This window comes from Muscardinus avellanarius (genome assembly GCF_963383645.1).
Source record: "Muscardinus avellanarius genome assembly, chromosome: 1".
Lineage (NCBI taxonomy): Eukaryota > Metazoa > Chordata > Mammalia > Rodentia > Gliridae > Muscardinus > Muscardinus avellanarius.
The window spans coordinates 58,402,244-58,426,081 of NC_137786.1; the positions used below are offsets into that span (position 1 = coordinate 58,402,244).

General features: G+C 43.1%; 1 protein-coding gene across 2 annotated transcripts in view; it reads left to right on the forward strand.

The window, feature by feature from the left end:
* OCLN (occludin) overlaps positions 1-23,838 on the forward strand; it is a gene marked incomplete at both ends in the record, with an annotated part of 41,458 nt that overhangs the window by 15,789 nt on the left and 1,831 nt on the right. For both annotated transcript variants that reach the window (XM_080714423.1, XM_080714424.1), the window contains 4 exons: positions 12,030-12,178; positions 16,858-17,073; positions 19,856-20,027; positions 23,434-23,475. In XM_080714423.1, the coding sequence (XP_080570549.1) occupies positions 12,030-12,178; positions 16,858-17,073; positions 19,856-20,027; positions 23,434-23,475 (579 nt within the window). The remainder of the gene's footprint in view (positions 1-12,029; positions 12,179-16,857; positions 17,074-19,855; positions 20,028-23,433; positions 23,476-23,838) is intronic.

A 23,838-nucleotide genomic window follows, 5' to 3' on the forward strand; every position in this document is an offset into this window, starting at 1 on the left:
GTGCTCCTGACTCTGTTTGGGTGAATCAGAAGAAAGAGCCCAACAGAGACAGGAGAGCGAGGTTGGTTGATTTGCCTCTCTGGACTCATGTGAAGGAAGCTGAAGGTGTGAGAGGAAGACAGCAGCTCGCCCGTGGGCACAGGCGGGCTTAGACTGCTCACTCAGTGTTCTTTCCAGTATAGGACATCAGCTTGACCTAGGTTTGAGCTTTGCAACATATTAATTTTGGTGGCAATGCTAATAAATAAATGAAAATCACAATTTAACAAATCACAATGAAAGTGTGCCAGTGGCACAGGATCCCTGCTATGTACCTTGGACCTTGTCACTTAGTGGTCAGCTGAGGGTAGCGTTGGGTTCCTTGACTTCTGTTGAAGGTTTCACTCTGCCCCAAGCCAGTTTTGGCTGTTTACTCAATAGATTACTTTTCTGTAAAGTGGAAAAATAAAAGTTCCATCCACAGAGATGCCAGTGGTAAAGGGCCAGCACTTAATATATTCATGCTTAATACATTTTAGTTAGAATAACAATTTTTAGTATTTGTAGTAATGATCTTGAATTGAGAGCTTGGGTAAAAGTATCCAAAATGTAACTACACACACACCCCATTAGTTGCACCTTAACTTACTCTTACCCATTCTGCTACAAGCTTACATTAAGAACAGATATTTTCCTCAAGAGTATGGGCAGGCTGTGCTGTTTTCTCCACCTGCTTATACATGTACACAATGGGAGATATATGTGCATGATCCGTGCTGCTTGGGCAGTGCAGTATTGGTAATTTTCAATCAGATATCTGATGAAACTTGAACAGATATTTGTTTTCAACCTGTACAGGCTTTCTTTAATGTATACATAGTTCTGTGGGCTGTAGGCTATTGGTAGAGTGGTCTTTCACCTTGGGAAAGATTACACTGTTATCTGTGGCTTCAGATGGAACTTAAGGGAAGCCTCCTATCTGATTTTCGGAACCACCCAAGTGGAGGACAGTAGGTCCTGGCTGTTCCAGCACCACTGTGAATGGAGAGAGGCCTGAGGACAGGCCAAGGCCTCCTGGGAGCCAGCATAGGGTTCTGGTGAGGGAGGTCAAGCTTTGCTGGAGCTGATGAGTGTCTTTGTGGCCCTCTGAAAGCAGGAATGCCTAGATTTCCAGCACTAACAGTTAATGTCTCTCAACTCAACTCTGTGTATAGGTATAACAATCTAGACATGGCTCAGTTGTCTGCAAAATGGAGAATTGTGTCTATATCAGTGGCTCTCAATCTTTTGCCAGCAGCAGCATTCCCTGACGGCTGGTTACAATAGCTGGATAGGCCCCTTCCCAGAGTTTCTGATTCCAGTAGGTCTGGGTGGGGCCAGAGCAGGTGGTGTTGAGGTTGCTGGTCAGGGAAGCAGAATTGGAGACCACTGCTCCATGGAGTTGAACTGTAGCCCTTGTGCTGCAAGCCCAGTTAATGTGTGAGTTCTTGAACATATGGAGCCTTTTTATATTATGGCATACTTTGGACTAAGGCATTTCATGCCTTCCTGCACACCTGTTGAGCCATGGCCTGAGATACCTGTGTGATAAGCTAGGATACAGTCTTCTCTAGGATTTCCATGTCTCTAGCAAGGAGCTTGGTTTGCTTGGAGTATAAGGTTTCTCCACCCCACCCACTCCCAGGGCTCTAAAACCCATCGCTCTTAGGGAGTTTCAGAATTCATCTTGGCCTGCATATATTTCTCTTTCTTTGGTCAGCACGCGGTTGGTTAGGATGCAGCGCGGTCTCAAGATCCTCATGGCCATCTGAGCAGCCTACCTTCGTTACACTTGTTCAAATGATCTTTTTACTTGTGGGACTAATACATGTGGGAGTATTCACTTTCTAGTGACCAAAGGTGGAGTAAAAACCAAGAGAACTTTCCAGAGGTGATTTTGAGGCTTTTGTCGTCTGCAGGTAAAATACCAGAAAACTGGAAAAACTTGTTGGGTCACTTGCTGCTGAGAACTGTAGCACAAGGGCCTGTGACTGAGGAGAGGGATGGGCTGGTTGTAAAGCTGGAGATGATGCCTGGAAATTAACCTGCTCCTCCCTCGTGCCAGAGGTATTTCTCCATTTACAAGGCAGGACAAGCCCTTCTGCTTACCTTCCAAGGGTGCTATTCTTCAACAAAGGCCTGGTAACAGAATCAGATGCCTCTCTATTTATAGTAATTTTGTGTTGAAAGCTGTTTTTTCCTAGTTGGACAAATAGGGGTTTCACATTCTCTCTCATTAGGGTGTGTCGAGGAATTTAAAGCAATGAAAATGATTCTCTTTTTTACAGAAATAGTCAGAATTGCCCCTCCATGATGAGTACCCCAAGTCATGTTTAAATCCTGAGGTGAGCCGGGCGTGGTGGTGGTGCACACCTGTAATCCCAATACTTGGGACACTGAGACAGGAGGATCACGGGTTCATGGCCAGCCTCAGTAACTGAGGCCCTCCACAACTTTGTGAGACCTTATTTCAAAACAAAATAGGGTTAAGGGTATAGTTCAGAGGTAGAATGCCCCTGGGTTTAATCCCCAGTCCTACCAAAAAAAAAAAAAAAATCTTGAGTTGGCAGTTTGTTAGGACAGAAACAGCCAATCTCCAGAGCTAGGTAGACCAAAGTTAAAATTCCCCTCCACCCTATTACCTTCTGTGACCTCGAGCAAGTTAATTTAACATTACTGGCTCAGTTTGCCATCAGCAAAACTGATAATCCTATCTCACTGGGCTAGTGGTGATGGAATAAAAGGTTAGGCTTTGCCTGGTACACAATAGATACTCGTAGAAGTACTGCAAGTACTTCCCTTCTTGGTGGTAGAGGACTTGGCCCATTGCTGGACTGCTGGGTGCAGCTCCAGCCTGATACCTTCTCCCACTAGTGACCCTGCCACTAAAGCTGGAGGGGACAGAAAAATGGGGAATGGTGACGGGAAATGTGTTTTCCCCAAGCTTGCCTTTCTTTCTTTCTTTCTTTCTTTCTTTCTTTCTTTCTTTCTTTCTTTCTTTCTTTCTTTCTTTCTTTCTTACCTAAAACATTCTTAGCCTTTTTACATTTTCTTGCCACTTCAGGGAGTCAGGCTGGGTGGGACTGGCAGGATTCTGCACCTCCATCTGGGTTCTGGTGAAGGAGGAAGACCTGCAAGTAGCTGGGAGCATCAAAGCTGGCCTCTTTCCCTTCCCACAGGGTTTCCTTTCGGCATCCCACAGGGTTTCAGGATGCTTTTGGTAACTCTCTGAGGAGGTTTGAGGGGTATCAGATGTTGGTACATGATTTTTTTTCTGCATATGACATCAGAACCCTTCTAATGCGTATAATTAATTCTGAATAAAAATGCTTTTTGTTTTTTGTTTTTTTGCGGGTCTGGGAAAGGAACCCAGGGGCATTCGATCGCCGAACTACACCCCCTGCCCTATTTTTTATTCTTTATTTTGAAACAGGGTCTCACTAAGTGTGGAGGGCCTACTAAGTAGCTGAAGCTGTCCGTGAACCAGATTCTCTGGTCTCCACCTCCTGAATGCTGGGATTACAAGCGTGCGTCACCACTCCCAGCTTGAATAAAATGTTTCCTCATCAAAATTACCTCTAGGGTAGGCCTTTTGAAATCATATTTATTTCATTTTGATCTTTCAGAAGCTCTTAATTGAGAGAACTCAAGGTGAGCAGGAAAGAGAGGATGTCAAGGCGGAAGGGGAGGAAGTTCGAGGTGGAGCTGAGCAAAGAAGGTCTCTCAGGAGTGCTGGGTGTAAAGAGTGCCAGGGGAAGGAGCAGGGCCTCAGGCTGGGCTGAGCAGGCAGGACAGGATGTCTAGGCAGGCGGGGCGGGGATGCCGGGTGTAGCTAAGTGGAAGGATTTGGAGCTCATTCCTTTCCTAGGTTCTTGATTGCCTGGGCCTGGACTTGGATGAATAGCACAGGAATGTTTGGGAGTGTTGCTGTCTTGTGCCTTGGGGTGTCCCTTGTGTTAGGACAGATATAGTTGAGGTGATCTGAAGGGGATAAGTGAGAACCTGGGCTTCAAGTATTGTCGTATCCAGGAACATTATTTCTTTTGTCCTGCCCCTTATTTTTGGTAATGTTTTTACTACATGAAACATGGAGATTTATGGAGAATTGAGGGAAGAATTTATGCCAATTTGGGGGGTTCAGTCGAGAGGAGAGAGGGATCCCTGAGATCATTGGGGGTACTGATAGGAAGAGCCTCTTGTGACTGCACATCTCAGGGAACCAGACTTGGAGTTACCAGGTCCAGTTGGCCTTCACATACGGGGTGTTGTAAGAAGTTCTTTACTTTAAGGAGAGGTGAGGAGCAGAATAGAGCAGGAGGATGGTTTGATAAGCTATGGAAGAAGTACTAGGAGAAGCAACTGAAGAATGGAAGACTGCATTTTTGGAGAGGGAGCTCCAGGACATTACTTCTTTCTTTCTTTCTTTTTTTCTTTCTTTCTTTCTTTCTTTCTTTCTTTCTTTCTTTCTTTCTTTCTGCGGGTCTGGGGATGGAACCCAGGGGCATTTGAAATACCTCCAAGCTACACCCCCTGCCCTATTTTTTATTCTTTATTTTGAAACCGGGTCTCACTGAGTTGCAGAGGGCCTCACTAAGTAGCTGAGGCTGTCCGCGAACCATGATCCTCTGGTCTCAGCCTCCCCGGTGCTGGGATTACAAGCATGTGCCACCACGCCCGGCTTACTTATTTCTTAAACTCTTTTTCTTCCTTGTTGCTTAGGCAAAAACCAGTCCTTTAATGTCACTTGGGATAAGCTGGTAAATGGGACCTAGAGCAGTGCAACAAGATGTTTATTGGATAAATGCATTAATGAATCAATGAAGACAATAGCCCAATTCGTCTAGCCCACGGGTGGGGAAGACATACAGAAATAATTATATTCCTCTGAGGATATGTGTTGTAGCAGATTAGTGGATAATAATCTAGAGGAGTAAAAACTAACAGAATGATTTACCTTTGAAATAAGGAAGGGAAAGATTATTGAGAACAAAGCCAAGGAATTATTAAAATTTGTTGAGATTTTGAATACAACTTGAGAAAATATATTATTTTCCTGCTGATGAATATTTATTTATTTTTTTAATTTTTTTTTAATTTTTTTTTTATTGGTGCATTATATTCATACAACTTATTGGGGTAAAAAACTTGTGTGTACAAACATGTACTCATCGCTGATTTAACCCCTACCCAAATACCACCCCATTCCCTCCCCGTCCCTCCCTTCCTTGCTTGGCTTAGTGATTGACTTCGATATGTTTAAGTACATTGTGTGCTTTTGAGATTTTTCTCTTCCCCCTCCTTTCTCTTCCTTTATGTTATCTTGTTTGCTCCTCTTTTCTCCCTAACTCTCACATATTAGGGAAAGATGAATATTTAAGAAAGAAATTATAGCAGGGTGTGGTGGTGCAGGTCTGTAGGCTCAGTACTTTTGAGACTGAGACAGGAGGATCACAGGCTGAGACAGCCTCAGCAATCCTCCTGTGATCCTCCTGTCTCAGTCTCCCAAGTACTGGGATTATAGGCATGTGTCACTACACCTGGCTCTGTTTTTGATTGGAATATGTGTATCCCTTTAAATTAGTTCTTAATATTTCTTTTTCTTTTTTTTTTCTTTTCTTTTCTTTTTCTTTTTTTTTTTTTTTTTTGGTGGTACTGGGGTTCCTGGAAGCCCTTCTACCTCCGGGCTACACTCCCAGACCTATTTTTACATTTTTATTTGGAAACAGGGTCTCCTAAGCCAGCGCGCGTGGCTGGCTTCAAACCTGTGCGATCCTCCTGTCTCTGCCTCCCAAGTGCGGGGATTACAAGCGTGCGCCACCACGCCCGGCTTAATATTTCTTAACTGTGGCATTTATGAATGCTTGTCCTTTCTGAATTTAATTTTCAAAGTGAATCTGAAGCACTCTTGATTAACTTGGTGTATCCCCAACCCCTACCCCTACCCTGCAGTCCCAACATGTCTGTCTTTCCCCTGCCTTTGTGAAATCTAAATGTGGAGGGGGGGGCACTGGGGCCAGCAACTCCTAAAGCAGATCCCAGTAAAGAGGAACCAGCTGGGCTCTGCTGTGTGTTCCCCTTGCCTTTAGAACCCCTTACTGCAGTCTCTTCCACCTGAACTCCCAGAAGGGAAGGAGCCTGGGATCAGCCTGCTTCCGGAATCTCTTCAGTATAGCATATGGCCTTGGGAATGGCTGGCTCTCAAGCTTGTGTTTTTTCTCCTCTTCATCCTCCTCCTCCTCCTTTTTTTTTTTCTTTTCCTTTTTTTTTCTCTCACTATTAGTGATCGAATCCAGGGACATTCTACCTCTGAGCTACACCCCAGCCCTAATTTTTATTCTTTATTTTGAAACAGGGTCTTGCTAAGTTGTGTAGGGCCTTGCTAAGTTGCTGAGGCTGGCCAGGAACCTCCATCCTTTTGTCTCAGCCTCCCAAGTACTGGAATTATAAGTATAAGCCGACATACCTGGCTGCTTCTGGCTTCTTAAGGCTATTCTAGTAACCTAAGGGAAAAGAGCACACCATTTGCTGTTTAGAATGAAGCCTAGTTGTTCTCAGTTTCTAAATCTTTAAGAATTCATGATGTCCAATACTGGTACAATAATTAGAGCGGTATTTCTTTTTTCTCTTAAAAGAACTTTAGTGCTGGATGTGGTGGCTGACACCTATAGTTGCAGTATTGGGAGGCGGAGCCAGGAGAATTGCAGGTTCAAGGCCAGCCTCAGCAACTTAGTGAGAAATAAGAAAGGCCTGAGGGTATTGCTTGGTCCAATCACAAGTAACAACGAAAAGAAAAAGAACAAACTTTAGCTGCACCATGGAGTGTTTGAAAACTCCAGTGCTTCTTCTCCTAATGGAAAATGCAGGTTGGGCATTCCTAATATCCAGTCACTCCCCAGGTCCGTCCCCCCCCCCCCCCCCCCCCCCCGGCTTCTACCGTCTCCCAAAGCAACAGGGTTTTTATTCTCTCTGCATTGAATCTATGAAGTGAGTTAGAGGGGAAAAAGTAATATTTTAGCTTGCAGAAGGTGAGCAAAGCATTAAAAAGGAAGATAAATTACCTTTCTCTGTTTAACAAATACACCTTACCTCTGCCTCGAGACTCTAAAGCTTCTTTTGAGAACAGAACCTGCTGCTTAGTTGTCCTTGAGCTGGCCATCATCGCTGGGTGGATTTTTAAAATTTGGGATGCTTCATGAGTCTGGGTATCATTCTCACATGGGCCCTGCTCATCCTCTTTGTATTTTTCCAGTTACATGTGCTGCTGAAGCAAGCACTGCTGTGGGATTTTTTAATGCACATGAAGAAAATGGGAGGGTGGAGTCACACACACACACACACACACACACACACACACACACAGAGGCAGCTCAGAGCAGCCCATGGATGAGATGCTTATATATGCAGTGTAGACACAGAACTGTAATCACTGAAGAAACATCTCTGCAGCTGACTCAGGTCTCCTGATTCTTGCCAGGCATTGTGCAAAGTTTGGGAGACTCAAAGAGAAAAATGGAGATTGCCCATTTCACTACAATTTTTACTAGGTCTAGATCCCTGGGGAAGTTGCCAACTCCCTGAGTCACAAACTCCTCATTTCTGAAAAAGGAATACTACTTACCTGTATAGCTTGCCTAGTAAATGACATGTCAGGTCAGTATTGTAAGCAGTCATGGTGGTGGCTTAAGAACAGTCTATGTTGGGCATGGTGGTGCATGCCTAATACTTGAGAGGCTTAGATAGGAGGATCCCAGATTTGACGCCAAACTTCATGAGATTGTTACAAAATAAAAAAGAAAACCAGACATGGTAGTGCATGCTTGTAATCCCAGTACTTGGAATGCAGAAAATGGAGGATACAGGTTCAAGGCCAGCCTTGGCAATTTAGCAAGACCTTGTTTCAAAATAAAATATAAAAAGAGCTGGGGTGTTGTTCAGAGGTAGAATGCTCCTGGGTTTAATTCTCCAATATTCATCTCCATCTCTCTCTCTCTCTCTCTCTCTCTCTCTCTCTCTCTCTCTCTCACACACACACACACACACACACACACACACACACACGAAGCAAAGCAGTTTTTTTTGTTTTTTTTTTTTTTTTGCGGGTCTGGGGATGGAAACCAGGGCATTTGACCTCCAGAGCTACAGCCCCTGCCCTATATTTTATTCTTTATTTTGAAACCGGTTCTCACTGAGTTGCAGAGGGCCTCACTAAGTAGCTGAGGCTGTCCGCAAACCACAATCCTCTGGTCTCAGCCTCCTGAATGCTGGGATTATAAACTTGCGCCAGCACGCTTGACTCTTTATTTTTATTTATTTTTGGTGGTACTGGGGGTGGAACCCAGAGGCTTTCTACCTCTGGGCTATACTCCCAGACCCATTTTTTATATTTTACTTGGAAACGGGGTCTCACTAAATTGCTGAGAGCCTCACTAAGTAGCTGAGGCTGGCTTCGAACCTGCGCAATCCTCCTGTCTCAGCCTCCCAAGTGCGAGATTACAAGCGTGTGTGCCACCACACCTGGCCTGGCTGTTTATTTTGAAACAAGATCTCACTAAGTTGAGGAGGGCCTCACTAAGTAGCTGAAGCTCTCTGTGAACGACCATCCTCTGGTCTCAGCCTCCTGAATGCTGGGATTATAAGCATGTGCCACTGTGCCCGGCCAAAAAAAAAATTTTTTAAAAAGCCCATTATCTATTATTAGTGGTAAGTGAGTAAGCCCTTTCTGTAAGCAGGCAGTTGCTTGGCACCTGCTCTGGTAGGAGGTTTGTAGGCATAGGTGTGGAACGATAAGAGGACAGGTTAGAGCCTCACCCAGAGTGACTTGACTGAAACTTGGTGGCACTTACACTGCAAATGGGAAGAGCATTCCAGGCAGAAAGAAGTCTCTCACAGACCCCTACGCTCTGCTAAATTTGCTGCTGGAGGGGGAGGGGGAGGGGGAAGTGTAAAATGAGCTTTTGAGAAAAGGAAGTCTTTTCAAATTCTGATGGAGTCTTGGAGAAGAATTGGCCTTTGGCTTGGAGCTTCTTGTTGTGCTAGGTTCTGTTGTAAGGAATTCAGTGGGAGCCAACAGTGGTTCCCACCCGGCCCCCTGTTGTGGGATCTAAGTGCACTCCCTGGAAACCCACCCACTGGTTTGGCTTTTGCTGCCACATTCCACTTTCAGAGGGAAATGACCCCATTCCTTTCTGACTCTTGAGTATTAAACAGTCTAGAATAACTTTGTGTAGTTTGAGGAATGGGTAAATATCTTTGGGCATTTGATGTTGCAGTAATCAGAGAGGTGCTTTCCCTGTTTCAGTGCTGTGGAGAATGAAACCTTAAGATGTAAGGTATGCATGTTGCAGGGAAATACACTGTATTTATGCTGAACCTAACTGAAAAGCTTACAGTAGCAGAATAGCTCAGTTATAAAATCTGCTGTTACCTGCAAGTTGCTTTTATTTTTTTTTTTTAAGTTCTTTGATCAGATCCAGTGCTCTTAATTCCAGAATCCAACATTTTAGGAGCTTTTACTGTGTTCCAAAGGCATTGTGGTGCTTGGGCATGTTGGCACACACTTGTAATCCCAGCATTTGGGAGGCTGAAACAGAAGATTGCCCGTTCTCGGCCAGCCTTAGCTACTTAGTGTGGCCCTCCTCCACTTAGTGAGATCCCTGTTTCAAAGTAAGGATTAAAAAATAGTCCTGGGGGTGTAGCTTGGAGGCAGAATGCCCCTGGGTTCCATCCCCAGTACTAGGAAAAAAAGGAGGGGCATTGTGGTGAGATACCACAATGTTTATCAGAACAACTTTATGAAGCAGGTAGTTTCTTCCATTTATGCAAATAAAGGGAAATGAAGCTTTATAGAACTTGTAAATGGCAAATCAGGGTGAGCCCAAGCATGTGATTGTTCTTATCACCAAGCTGAAGTGATCCCATGTTCATGAGTGAGATATGCCAGTACTGTACACCAAGCCAATGTGGTGGTGCACGCCTATGTTCCTAGTACTTGGGAGGCCGAGACCGGAAGATTGCAGGTTCAAGACCAGCCTCAGCAACTTAGCTAGGCCCTCATCAACTTGGCGGGACTCCATTTCCAAATAAAAAGTGAAATGGCTGGAGGTATAGCTCAAAGGTAAAATGCCCCTGGCTTCAATCTCCACAAACAAATAACTCAGCGATCAAACACATTTGTGGCTTTTTACAATGTTTTGGTTTGGGTCTGGAATGTCCTCCCAAAATATCCATGTGTTGAAATCTTGGTTCCCAATGTAGCAAGATGCAGAGGTGGTCCTGGCTGGCAGAGGTGGGCCTCTAGGATAGGCTTTGAGAACAAAGCCTGTTCCTGGCCCCTGCCTGTCTCCATCTTACTGCTTCCTGCCCGCTTTGAGCAGCTTTTCTCCCCGTGTCCTGCCACCATGTTTTTGGCCTGGAGCTGGCCTGCCATGAACTGAACCTCGGAAGCTGTGAGCCTTTCCTCTAAGTTGTTTATATCAGGTATTTTTGGTCAAAGTGACAAAAAAGTTGACTAAAGTACACATTGTCAGAATTGATGGAATAATAATCAGTTTATAAGCTGTACTATATTTGTTGCTTGCTATTCACTGGGGACTTGTGGGTCACCTGTTAATCATAAGCTGGGCATCACAATTCATTTTACGTGTGTGAGTGAGTAAGAGAGAGAGAGACAGACAGACAAACAGACAGAATGGGGATTGAACCCAGGGGCATTCAAGCTATATCCCCAGCCCTATTTATTTTTTATTTTGAAACAGGGTCTCGCTAAGTTGCCGAGCGCCTCACTAAGTTGCTGAGACTGGCCTCGAACCTGCAATCCTCTTGCCTCAGCCTCCCAAGTACTGGGATTACAGGCATGCGCCACCACGCCTGGCCCCTTGTATGCCAATCTTAATTACTAGTATCTATAACATTCAAGCCACATTAACATGAGACAGGATGGATGATTGCAGGTTTGAAACCAGCCTCAGGAACTTAGCAAGACCCTATTTCAAAATAAAAAATGGAATAGGGCTGGGGCTGTAGCTCAGCGGTAAAACACTTCTGGGTTCAATTTCTACTACCACCAAACCAAACAAAACAAAATATAAAAAAGCTAGAGCAGATATCAGTTTTAGTTTTAGTATCGTAATTTCCTCCGTTTTAATATTTTATGTTTTTAAGGATGAATGGATTAAGAACTTGTATGTGTGGCCTAGACCAGGGATTTCAAGTATGGTGGCCAGACAGTGGCTTTTTAGAAATAAAGATTCTTCTCTCTCCTGACTTACTCTAGATAGATGGGCTTGGCCTTCCTAATGTGGAAATGCGGTAGAGTTGGGACAATGACCCTAGACAATTCTGTTTAATTTGCATCAGAAGTTTGAGGACAGCCACAGAAATTTAGTGAAGCTCTCAGCAATCTAGTTTCCAAATAGGACTCTGTTTCCAAATAAGAAATAAAATCAGTCTGGGGATGTAACTTGGAGGTAGAATGCCTCTGGGTTCAATTTCAAATACCACATGAAAAAAAATTACAATGAAAATCAGGCAGGAATTTGTCTACTCAGTAATACATTCTGGTCTAACTAAACTAGCAGTTGCACTGTTCATGTGTTTATGAAAAATACTGATTTGTTTATTAACACTACTAACAAGAAGGCAATCTTTGCAAGTTAGTAGTATTTAATGAGACAAATAAACATTAGCCATTTTATATATGACAGTTTTGTTTTTTTCTTTTTTTTTTTTTTTTGGTGGTACTGGGGGTGGAATCCAGAGGCCTTCTACCTCTGGGCTATACTCCCAGACCTATTTTCTACTTTTATTTGGAAACAGGGTCTCACTAAGTTGCTGAGAGCCTCACTAAGTAGCTGAGGCTGGCTTCGAACCTGTATGATCCTCCTGTCTCAGCCTCCCAAGCGCGGGGATTACAAGCGTGTGCCACCACGCCCGGCTTAGTTTTGTTTTTATTTCTTCTTTAAATTACAGGGCAAATAACTATATTTCTTGGGGCTTTATTTTGTTTGTTTTAGGTTAAAAACGTTTCTGCAGGCACCCAAGACATGCCTCCCCCTCCCTCTGACTATGTGGACAGAGTAGACAGCTCCCTGGCGTACTCTTCCAATGGCAGAGTGAACGGAAAGCGGTTGTACTCAGAGGTTTCTTATAAATCTCCAGCACTGTGAGTAGCATCTCCCTTAGTTTGATAGAGTAAGTCTATAAATGAATATTTGTATATGTTGAAACCTAATTGTTTTGTACCCTTCTCCTTTAAAAAAATATTCAACAGAGGACACAAAAGGTACATACTGATCTTTCTTTTGTATTACAATGATCTTTTCTTTGATGTCTGTAGAGGCCTGAGGGCTACTTTGGAAGACATGGATGAGGAGGGTGGGATCCTTTCCCCTTTCTAAATTCAAAATTGGTGTTTCTAGCCAGGTGTGGTGGTACATACTTGTAATTCTAGTACTTGGGAAGCAGAGACAGGAGGATCATAGGTTCCCGGCCAGCCTCAGGAACTTAGTGAGGACCTCCGAAACCTAGACCCTCTTTCAAAATGAAAAATAAAGGCCGGGCGTGGTGACTCACGCTTGTAATCCCCGCACTTGGGAGGCAGAGACAGGAGGATCGCACAGGTTCGAAGCCAGCCTCACTGGCTTAAGAGACTCTGTTTCCAAATAAAAATATAAATAGGTCTGGGAGTATAGCCTAGAGGTAAAAGGGTTTCCATGAACCCCAGTACCACCAGAAAAAGAAAAACAAAGAAAAAGAAAATAGGGGGTATAGCTCAGAGGTAGAATGCTTCTGGGTTCAATCTCCATTACTACACACACACACACACACACACACACACGCACACGCACACGCACACGCACACACAGTTTTCACTTGCCAATTTAGCTGTAAAACTAGGTTGTTTTTTTTTTTTTTAATCTAGGAGTGTGATTCTGTATGCTCTGCTATTTCTAGTTTTGTAGTCAGGTGAGGTTAGAAGAAACTTTTTTTTGTGTGTGTGTGGTACTGAGGGTGGAACCCAGGGGCTTTTCTACCTCTGGTCTATACTCCCAGACCTATTTTATTTTTATATCTTATTATCTCACTAAGTTGCTGAGAGCCTCACTAAGTAGCTGAGGCTGGCTTCAAACCTGTGCAATCCTCCTGTCTCAGCCTCCCAAGCGCTGGGATTACAAGCGTGCGCCACCACACCTGGCTGGTTAGAAGAAACATACTGAGTAGACAGGTAAATATGGTTCTCAGTCTCTCTTTTTGCCTATAATGATTAGATCTTATGACTAGAAAAAAAGAAAACATGTTGATTAACTTTATACATGTATATATTTTTAACTAGAAAACTTCATTTAAAGTGCAGAATTCTGGTATGTTAGTTCATTTTATATTGTCCTATCAAAATGCCTGAGGCAGGATAACTTTATAAAGAAAAGAGGTTTCTCTTTCTTTCTTTCTTTCTTTCTTTCTTTCTTTCTTTCTTTCTTTCTTTCTTTCTTTCTTTCTCCCAGACATATTTTATACTTTTTATTTGGAAACAGGGTCTCTTAAGTCAGTGAGGCTGACTTCGAACCTGCACGATCCTCCTGTCTCTGCCTCCCAAGCGCGGGGATTAAAAGCCAGGGCCACCATGCCTGGCTATTTTCATTTTTTAATTTTTGGCAGTACTGGGGGTGGAACCCAGGGTCTTTTCTACCTCAGCGCTACCATGCCTGGAAGAAAAGATGTTTATTAAATCACATTTTTTGTGTGTGTGGGCCTGGGGATGGAACCCAGGGGCATTCGACCCCTGAGCTACACCCCCTGCCCTATTTCTTATTCTTTATTTTGAAACAGGGTCTCACTAAGTTGCAGAGGGCCTCACTTAGGTAACTAAGGCTGTCAGCGAACTGCAATCCTCCCGTCTCAGCCTCTGGAATGCTGGGATTACAAGCGTGAGCCACCTCGTCTAGCTTAACTCACAATTTTTGGAGTTTCAAGGGAATCGTGGCAATGGCCTCAGCTTGGCACTGGTGCGATACCCCTCAGTGATCTAAAGACTTTGCCGTAGGCCTAACCTTGTAAAGGTTCCACCACCACCCAACATCACACTGAAGGCCTGGAGGACACACTCAGACTGTATCTAAGTGTAGCATCTGGTCTCTCAGACAGTGCTAGGTCTTTCATATAGATGTGCTCCATTAAAATGGTGGCAACTCTACAATAGCACATCCATCATGAGCATCACTCTAACAGTATGTCTCATAGTGATGTGGATCATGTATGGTTTCTCTTCCTTCAACAATTCTGTGTGTCATCAGAAAAGGATTCTCGTGAATCTATTTTTATTTCAGTAATTATCTTGAACACCTGTGTAATACCGAGCCAAGAGCTCTTGGGAATGCCAAGTCCATGCTCTCATAGAGATTGCAAAATAAAGGTGGAAGAGAGTGCAGAGCTACGCTGAGAGTCAGGCCAAGACAGGAGCAGCAAAGACTTGTGGAGGAGTGTGTGTGAACATAAGGCTGAGCTCCAAACCTACCACAGAGTCAACCTCCAGACCTGGGAAGCCTGCGGGGAGGGAGCTGGGAAGTGCCAGGCTGGCCATTCTCCTGGGTTGTATGTATAATGACTTAATAGCATTTATATCTAAAAATAGGTTTGAAGGTTGGTTATTGAGACTACACATAAGTTTTATTTATAAAACTTCCAGGGAAAGATTTATAACACCAATATCAAATATCTCAAAATTATGGCAGAAAGCTTGCTTTAATATGTTTTTCTTTTCTAAATTTCATTTGCCTTAGCTTCTACCCTCTCTGCTCCCCACCCCTCAAATAGATTCACTGCAAAGTTGTTTTGGGTTTTTTTTTTTTTTTTTTGTCTTTAGCTCAAAGCAAGGAGCACAGTTTTGGCAAATTGTCCAGGAACTTGTTAATCATTGACTCCTAGAGAAAGTCACATTTTTCCTCTACTAGAAATAGCATCAGCGTAGGACACAAGACCACATTGCCTGAATAAATTTAGAAAGAAAAATAAATACCACCACCCAATGCACACTCCCCAAAGCTTTAGGGGTCTGCAAGAAATTAATTGTGATTAGAACTCCTAAGATTCTGCCGGGCGTGGTGGCACATGCTTGTAATTCCAGCGCCCGGGAGGTTGAGACAAGGCGAGGCTCTCAGCAACTTAGTGAGACCCTGTTTCATATAAAGTATAAGAAAATAGGTCTGGGAGTATAGCCTGGAGGTAGAAAAGCCCCTGGGTTCTACACCCAGTAGCACAAAAACAAAAGACAAAAAACTAAGATTCTGACAACAGTGAGAATCAGGTGTCTTCACATAACCTAAAACCTAAAAGTATAAGTTGAAAGCAATAGAAAAGAAAACCAGAGCTTGGGGCATTCTACCTCTGGGCTACACCCCCCAGTCCTATTTTTTATTCTTTATTTTGAAACAGGGTTTTGCTAAGTTGTGGAGGGCCTTGCTAAGTAGCTGAGGCTGTCAGCGAACCGTGATCCTCCTGTCTCAGCCTCCCAAATGCTGGTACTACAAGCATGCACCACCATGCTAAGCTTGGGACACTTTTTTTTTTTTTTTGGTAGTACTAGGGTTCCTGGAAGCCCTTCTATCTCCGGGCTACACTCCCAGACTTATTTTATTTTTGGAAACAGGGTCTCTTACCTGCACGATCCTCCTGTCTCCGCCTCCCAAGCATGGGGATTACAAGCGTGGGCCACCACAGCCGGCGCTTGGGACACTTTTTTTTTTTTGGTGGTACTGGGGTTCCTGGAAGCCCTTCTACCTCCGGGATACACTCCCACGGGCTACACTCCCAGACCTATTTTTTTTTTTAACATTTTTATGTGGAAACAGAGTCTCTTAAGCCAGCGAGGCTGGCCTCGAACCAGCGCGATCCTCCTGTCTCCGCCTCCCAAGCGCGGGGATTACAAGCCTGCGCCACCACGCCCGGCCTTGGGACACTTTTAATAGTTTATTTGAATAGCAGTCAAACATGCTGAAAGTCTCAGCTCCCTTCTTTGGTCTTTTCGTTTTTGTCTAGTCCTTATACTTCAGAGGAAAAGAAGCAGCTGTTTTTCTGTTGTTCAGTAGAAGTAGTTTGCACTGTCCCCAGCTCTTGGTATTTTATTCCTGTGTTAGGCTTTATTTTCATGTTTGTGACAGGAATATTATATGCAATTTAAAATCTGATGCAACATCATATATTTACATTGGAAAAAATAAGTGTAATGGAAACCCTTCCATTCATTCTACACAACACACCTAGATTAGCATATCAGTTTTTGAAAGAACACTTAATTCTTTAATTGATTACAATATAAATCTTTGTAAGTTCAGATTTTGTTTTTTCAAAATTTTGTCTCAAAAAAGAGAATTGATGTAGGGTAGTATAAAATTAGTATTACAAAGAGCTTATCTGTTGAGAGTCAGATAAGCTACATCCTCTTCCCCACACAGCATTCCATGGAACTGGAAGAACCTGTAGAGAAGAATCAGTCATCATTATTTTCCTGAAAGCTGTTGTAGAATAAGTGCTTGGCACAGGGCATGTAAACACCTCTTGTAGCTCAGCCTCGAGTTCCGGAAATGGAATCTGAGATCTATCTTACTCAGGTGTTTAAAAATGAGCCCCCCACTCAGACCTTTAAAGCTACGTGTGTGCACTTGAGAATTCTGAGCTGGTGCCGAATTGAATGCCTCAGCTCAGCGTTGAGCGTCTGAACTCCTCGAGCAGCTTCCTGCTGGGAGGTGTCTCAGGGTGCTTGTTACTGCCGCCCTTTGTGGTTCCAGTGTGCTGGCAGAGTGGCAGTGGGTTTGGTGGCCACTGAAAGATGACCTGTGTTTTCATTAGGGTGCCAGAAGTGGCTCAGGAGCTTCCCCTGTCTTCACCTGTGAACGACTTCAGGCAGACTCCTTACGGCAGCAGCGGGAACATAGAGACACCTTCCAAGAAGGCCCCCACAAAGGGTCGGGCGGGGAAGTCAAAGAGAACAGAGCAGGACCATTATGAGACGGACTACACGACGGGCGGCGAGTCCTGTGATGAACTGGAGGAGGACTGGATCAGGTAGAGCCCTTCTCTTTCTGAAGCCACTTGATGTCCTCATTCCTAATACAGACAGCCAGGTTTGGAGCTGTTGCTTCTGAAACTGAAGTCAGTGCTGGTGTTCAATTCTATGCCAACCAGGACTGAAGAAATTTTTGTGTTGCGTTGTATTTTTCCCTAAGGCTTTGTCATAATAAAACTGGAAACAGGGAATCTGTTTGGCTGTAATCATGCCTAAAACACTTTCAACTTCCCCATGAAATGGCTGATGGATTCCATCATTGCTCTTCTACCAAAAATCACCCAAGGAAGGTTTTTCATTCTTTATTTTAAAACAGGGTCTCACTAAGTTGCGGAGGGCCTCACTGAGTAGCTGAGGCTGTCCACGAACCGCGATCCTTTGGTCTCAGCCTCCAAAATGCTGGGATTACAAGCGTGTGCCACCACACCCAGCTCAAGGAAGGTTTTCCAAATAAAAGTACAAGCATAGCTGGGCATGGTGGTGCATGCTTGTAATGCCACTTCTTGGGAGGCTGAGACAGGAGGATCACAGGTTCACAGCCATCCTCAGCTACTTAGTGAGGCTCTCCACAACTTAGTGAGAAACTGTTTCAAAATGCCCCTGGTTCAATCCCCACTACTACCAAAAAAATGTACAGAGGAATTTTGTTTTCCCTGTGTACTATGGCTTTTCACCTTCAAATTAAACTTTCATGATAAGAACCAGCATTTCTTTGAAAGTTTAATCCAAAGAACTTTGGCAAACAGTTTTGTAAACAACTTGAAGTAACATTTTCATGCTGGGCCAAGGTTGTGATTAATTTCCCTGGCATCAGTGGTTGGTTCTTGTCCACCATCACCACTATACACAAACATGAGGTGTAGCCTTTTCCTGCCTAAGGGTTCTGAAGACCAGAACTCACGTCAGAAACATGTGTGGTGGTTAATCAAAGCATTGCTTCTCGGGGCTCTGGATAGGAGGGTGGGTGGGACAGAAAGAGATTGAAGTCCCCTCCTCACACATGATTGTCACACCTCTTCTTACCTTATTCTCAAGAGATTTTTGGTCTGCTTCAACCATTTTTCTGTAAAAATATTTTTCTGACTTTATCATAAAGGTTGAACCAAAAACTGAAAAATTCTAAATAATGTTTTTATTGTTCTTCTTTTTCTTCTTCTTGTATTGGGGATTGAACCCAGGGGCATTGTTCCTCTGAGGTATACTCAAGTTCTATTTTATTTCTTGTTTTGAGACAGGGCCTCACTAACTTTCTGAGACTGGCCTTGAACCTGTAATCCTCTTGTGCCATCCTCCCAAGTACTGGGATTACAGGTCAGTCACCATACCTGGGCTTTTGTTTCCCTTTTAATCATATCATTTAATTTCTCCCCTCTGTAAAATGAAGATATTGAACTGACCATTAAATCTAAATTTGAAATTATATATTGCGCTGGGCGTGGTGGCGCACGCTTGTAATCCCCGCGCTTGGGAGGCGGAGACAGGAGGATCGCCCTGGTTCGAAGCCAGCCTCGCTGGCTTAAGAGTCTCTGTTTCCAAATAAAAAAGTTAAAAATTAGGTCTGGGAGTGTAGCCCGTGGGAGTGTAGCCCGGAGGTAGAAGGGCTTCCAAGAACCCCAGTACTACCAAAAAAAAAAAAAAGAAAGAAAGAAATTATATATTGCTATGAACGACTCAGAGTATTTTCTCAGTGAGTTGTAGTTAATAGCATTGTCTTCATTTGTGAGGAATAGCTGGTATATTCAGAGACACAAATACAGGATTCTAGTTTTTCTTCATAATTTAATGAATTGCCAGATTATTTATTTATTTTGGTCTGGTGGTGGAACCCATGGGCAGTCTACCTCTGAACTACATGTCCTTCAGCCCTGTTTTTTTTTTTCTTTCTTTCTTAATTTTGAAACAGAGTCTCTCTAAGTCATAGAGGGCCTCACTAAGTTGCTGAGGCTGTCCGAGAACTATGATCCTCCTGTCTCTGCCTCCCAAGTACACAGATTATAAGCATGCGGTATCACACCCGGCTTAAATATCTGCTTTTATAATGAAAGAACAAAATAAGACTGACCGACCTTCCTTCCTTTTCTTTCATTCATTCATTCATTCATTCATTCATTCATTCTTTTTGTATGTGGTGCTGGAGATTGAACTCAAGGGTGTTCTACCTCTGAGCTCCATCCCAGCTCTATTATCTATTCTATTCTTTATTTTGAAATAGGGTCTCACTAGGTTGCTGAGGCTGGCTGTGAATCTGTGATCGTCCTATCTCAGTCTCCCCAAGTTCTGGGATTACAGGCATGTGTCACCACACCCAGCTCAAAATAAGCTATTTCTACTTAGGAAAAACAAGACCAAAACTAATTAAATAGACCATTTTGAAGACTACAGGTGGTAACAGGAAACAGCCCCTCCCTGTCAGCAACTCTGCCCCTGTGGTGATCAAAACATGCTTTGTGTTCCAGAGCTCATGTTAAGATTTTAAGCACAAATATTCCATCAATGTGAAATATGTGTTTCTATGACCAACCTTAAATTTTATAAATTATTTTCAATATAGTTTCTAAAACTTATAAGGGGTACTTGGTTTTTTTAAACCATCAGCCCAGTAATATGAAAAGTATATTCATTCTTAATAGAAGTTATTTTATCTCAACATCCCTCTCCCCATAAAAAGAACAAACAACGGAATATCCTCCACACCCCACTGCTGTGTTATCTTTGAGGAAGAATGCGAGCTTCTGTGTCTGCTAAAGCTACATAACAGTTATTTTCCTTCTTGATTGTTAGGGAATATCCACCCATCACCTCAGATCAACAGAGACAACTCTACAAGAGAAATTTTGACACTGGCTTGCAGGAATACAAGAGTTTACAAGCAGAACTCGATGAGGTCAATAAAGAACTCTCTCGTCTAGATAAAGAATTGGATGACTACAGAGAAGAAAGTGAAGAGTACATGGTAAATTCAGATTTGGTGTTTATATATGCATAGAATTTTATTTCTGATTTGTGGAGATACAGCATTCTTTATAGAAATGGTGGTAAAACTTCAGTAATTACTAAATTGTAATTTCATGAATTTTGAATGAAGGTCCTTCTAACCAAATTGCAGACTGTACTAATGTTAAGAACTAAAAAGCAACAGTGTATGTATTTCTATTTAAAAGAACACAGGAGCATTCTACCTCTGAGCATACCCCCATACCCCCAGCCCTATTATTTATTTGTGTGTGTGTGTGTGTGTGTGTGTGTGTGTGTGTGTGTGTGTGTCACTGGGGATGCAGCCCAGGGGCATTCTGCCTTTAAACTATACTGTCAGTCCTAGTTTTTCTTTATTTTGAAACAGTTCTAAAGCTGAGCCCCAAAGGGTCTCACTAAGTATCTGAGGTTGTCCACAAACCGCGATCCTCCTGTCTCAGTCAGTCTCCCAGATGCTGGGATTACAAGTGTGTGCCACCATGCCAGGCTCTTATTCTTTATTTTGAAACAGGGTCTAGCTAAGTTGTAGCTGGCCTCCCAAGTACTGGGATTGCAAGTGTGGGCCACCACACCCAGCTTATTTTCTACTTTTTCTTTTTTTTTTTTTTTTTGTGGTACTGGGAATGAAACCCAGGGGCATTCTACCTCCAAGCTACACCCCCACTCCTTTTTTTTTCTTCTTTCTTTATTTGGAAATAGGGTCTCACTGAGTTGCAAATGGCCTCACTAAGTAGTAGCCAAGGCTGTCCACAAACCATGATCCTCCTGTGCCAGCCTCCTAAATGCTGGGATTACAAGTGTACACTACCTCGCCTAGCTCTTTTTTTCTACTTTTAAACACAATTCATTATTTCTGTAAAAATTTAAGTACAGAGCTAGGTATGGTAGCACATGGCTACAATCCTACCTACCTGGGAAGATGAGGCAGGAGGATTAAAACTTTGAGTCCAGACTGGATAACTTAGACCCTGTCTCAAAATAACATTAGAACCAGGAGCTGTGGCACACACCTGTAATCCCTATAATCAAGAAAAGAAAAAAAAAAGTGACAGAGAAAAGGAAATAAATATATTAAATATATCCAATATTATTGTTACTACCACTACTATTTGTGTGTGTGTGTTAGTGTGCGCGTGTGAGCACACACAGTGTGATACTAGGGATTGAACCCAGAGGCTTTTACCTCTATGCAGCCCTTTTTAATTTTTATTTGGAAACAGGGTATCTTTAAGTGACTGAGAGCCTCACTAAGTTGCTGAGATTGGTCATGAACCTGCAATCCTCCTGTCTCAGCCTCCCAAGTATTAGAATTACAGGTGTGTACCATCATGCCTGGTTTGTTCCAGCGTTATTTTAAATCAAAATTATTATTATTATTATTATTATTATTTTTTTGTGTGTGTGGTACTGGGGATGGAACCCTTCTATCTCCAGGCTACACTCCCAGACCTATTTTTTAATATTTTTATTTGGAAACACGGTCTCTTAAGCCAGCAAGGCTGGCTTCGAACCTGTGCTTCGCCTCCCAAGCGCAGGGATTACAAGTGTGTGCCACCACTTCTGGCATATTTCCTGCTCTTTTACTCAGCCATAGTTTGTGGTTACTGTTTCATAGCATTAATAATGATCTACTTTAAAATTTTCTGCAAATAAAAAAATAGCTGCAGCTGGGCGTGTAATCCCTGAGCTTGGGAGGTGGAGACAGGAGGATCTCGCAGGTTCGAAGCCAGCCTCACTGGCTTAAGAGACCCTGATTCCAAATAAAAATATAAAATAGGTCTGAGAGTGTAGCCTGGAGGTAGAAGGTTTCCAGGAACCTCAGTACCATCAATAATAAATAAAATAGCTGCACAATTTTCAGTTTCATGAATGTATAATAATTAAGGTTATTAATCTGTTGGGAGCTGTTTATGGTGGCACACACCTGTAATCTTGGTACTTGGGAGGGTTAGAAAGGAGAACCTTGGGTTTGAGAACATCTCAGCAATTTATTTAGTGAGACTTTCAGCAACTAGTGAGGCCCCATTTCAAAACAAATACAAACTGAGCCGGGCGTGGTGGTGCACGCTTGTAATCCCAGCATTCGGGAGGCTGAGACCTGGAGGATCGCGGTTCGCGGACAGCCTCAGCTACTTAGTGAGGCCCTCTCCAAGTCAGTGAGACCCGGTTTCAAAATAAAGAAAAAATAGGGCAGGGGGTGTCGCTCGGAGGTCAAATGCCCCTGGGTTCCATCCCCAGACCCACACACACACACAAAAAAAAAAAAAAACAGAAATACAAACTGGACATAGTGGCATATGGTTGTAATCCCAGTACTTGGGAGGCTGAAATAGAAGGATTGCAGCTTCACAGCCAGCCTCAGCATCTTGGGCCCTCCACAACTTAATGAGACCATGTTTTCAAATAAAAAAACAATAAAATAAGATAGGGCTGGAGGTATAACTCAGAGGTAGAACGCTGCTGAGTTCAATCCTCAGCCCTCCCCCACACCTCCAAAGAGGGATAGACTTTCAAGTATCCCATTTGGGGATAGACTTTCAAGTGTATCTCTTCCACCTTAGTAATGCTGAGTCTGGCCATGAGCCTTCAATCTTTCTGTCTTGGCCTCCCAAGTGCTAGGATTACAAGTGTGCACCACCATGCCCAGCTTAGAGGGCTCATTTGACCCATATTTCATTAGTGCCTGAAAAATTAACTGCATTGTGTCCTAACTATTATTAGTAATGATTTTTTTTCCCCTAAGCCAGGCATGGTGAAACACTGCCTGTAATCTCAGTACTTGGCACACTGAGAGAGGACGATCACAGGTTCTGGGCCAACCTAGCAATTTAGTGATATCCTCAGCAACTTAGGGAGACCGTGTTTCAAATAAAAATAAAAAGTGGTGGGTTGGAACTAGAAAGTTGAAAAACCTTGGGTTTAATCCCCCCACCCAAAAAACCTCCATGTTTTCATCACTTCATATGTTTATTAAATCTTCATGGGTGTGTGTGTGTGTGTATTCCTGAGTATTAACCCAGGGGCATTCTACCTTTGAGTTATACCCCAACCCTATTTTATTATTTGATTTTGAAAAAGGATCTCATTAAGTTGCGGAGGGCCTCACTAAATTGCTGAGGTTGGCCATGAACCTATGATCCTCCTGTCTCAGCCTCCAAAGTACTGGGATTAGAGGTGTGTGCCACCACACCCAACACTTCATATTCGTTTTATTACATATTCTTTGCAGTCTTTCAGTCGAGATGATCTGCCTTTCAGTTTCTAAGTACTTGCTGCTTTTATAGCTTGGCTTACCTATTGCTTTATGGATTCTCTAGGGTATTGCCATAGACTTTTCTCACCGTAAGTAACATTGATCCGTTATCTTTTGTGTTTCTTGTTAATAGGCTGCTGCTGATGAGTACAATCGACTGAAGCAAGTTAAGGCAGTAAGTATCCTAAGTTGTAAGGTTGTTTTTTAAAAAACCCTTTTCTTTTCTGTGCTTTTCATTTAACCTTTAGGATGACTCTTGATCCCTTACACACATGCACTGGTTAATTCTGATACAAACACTGAGGGTTAGGGCTTTTGTTTTAGTTGTTTACTGCTACAGCCTATATTGATTCTGTACATTTTTTTAAGCTGATGTACATATAGAAAAGTACTCAAAGTGTACAGCTTGGTAAATTTTTACAGTTACCACACACCTGTGTACCTAGCATCCAGATCAAGAAATACATTTCCAGCAGGGCGTGGTGGCGCACGTTTGTAATCCCACCATTTGGGAGTCTGAGACCGGAGGATTGCAGTT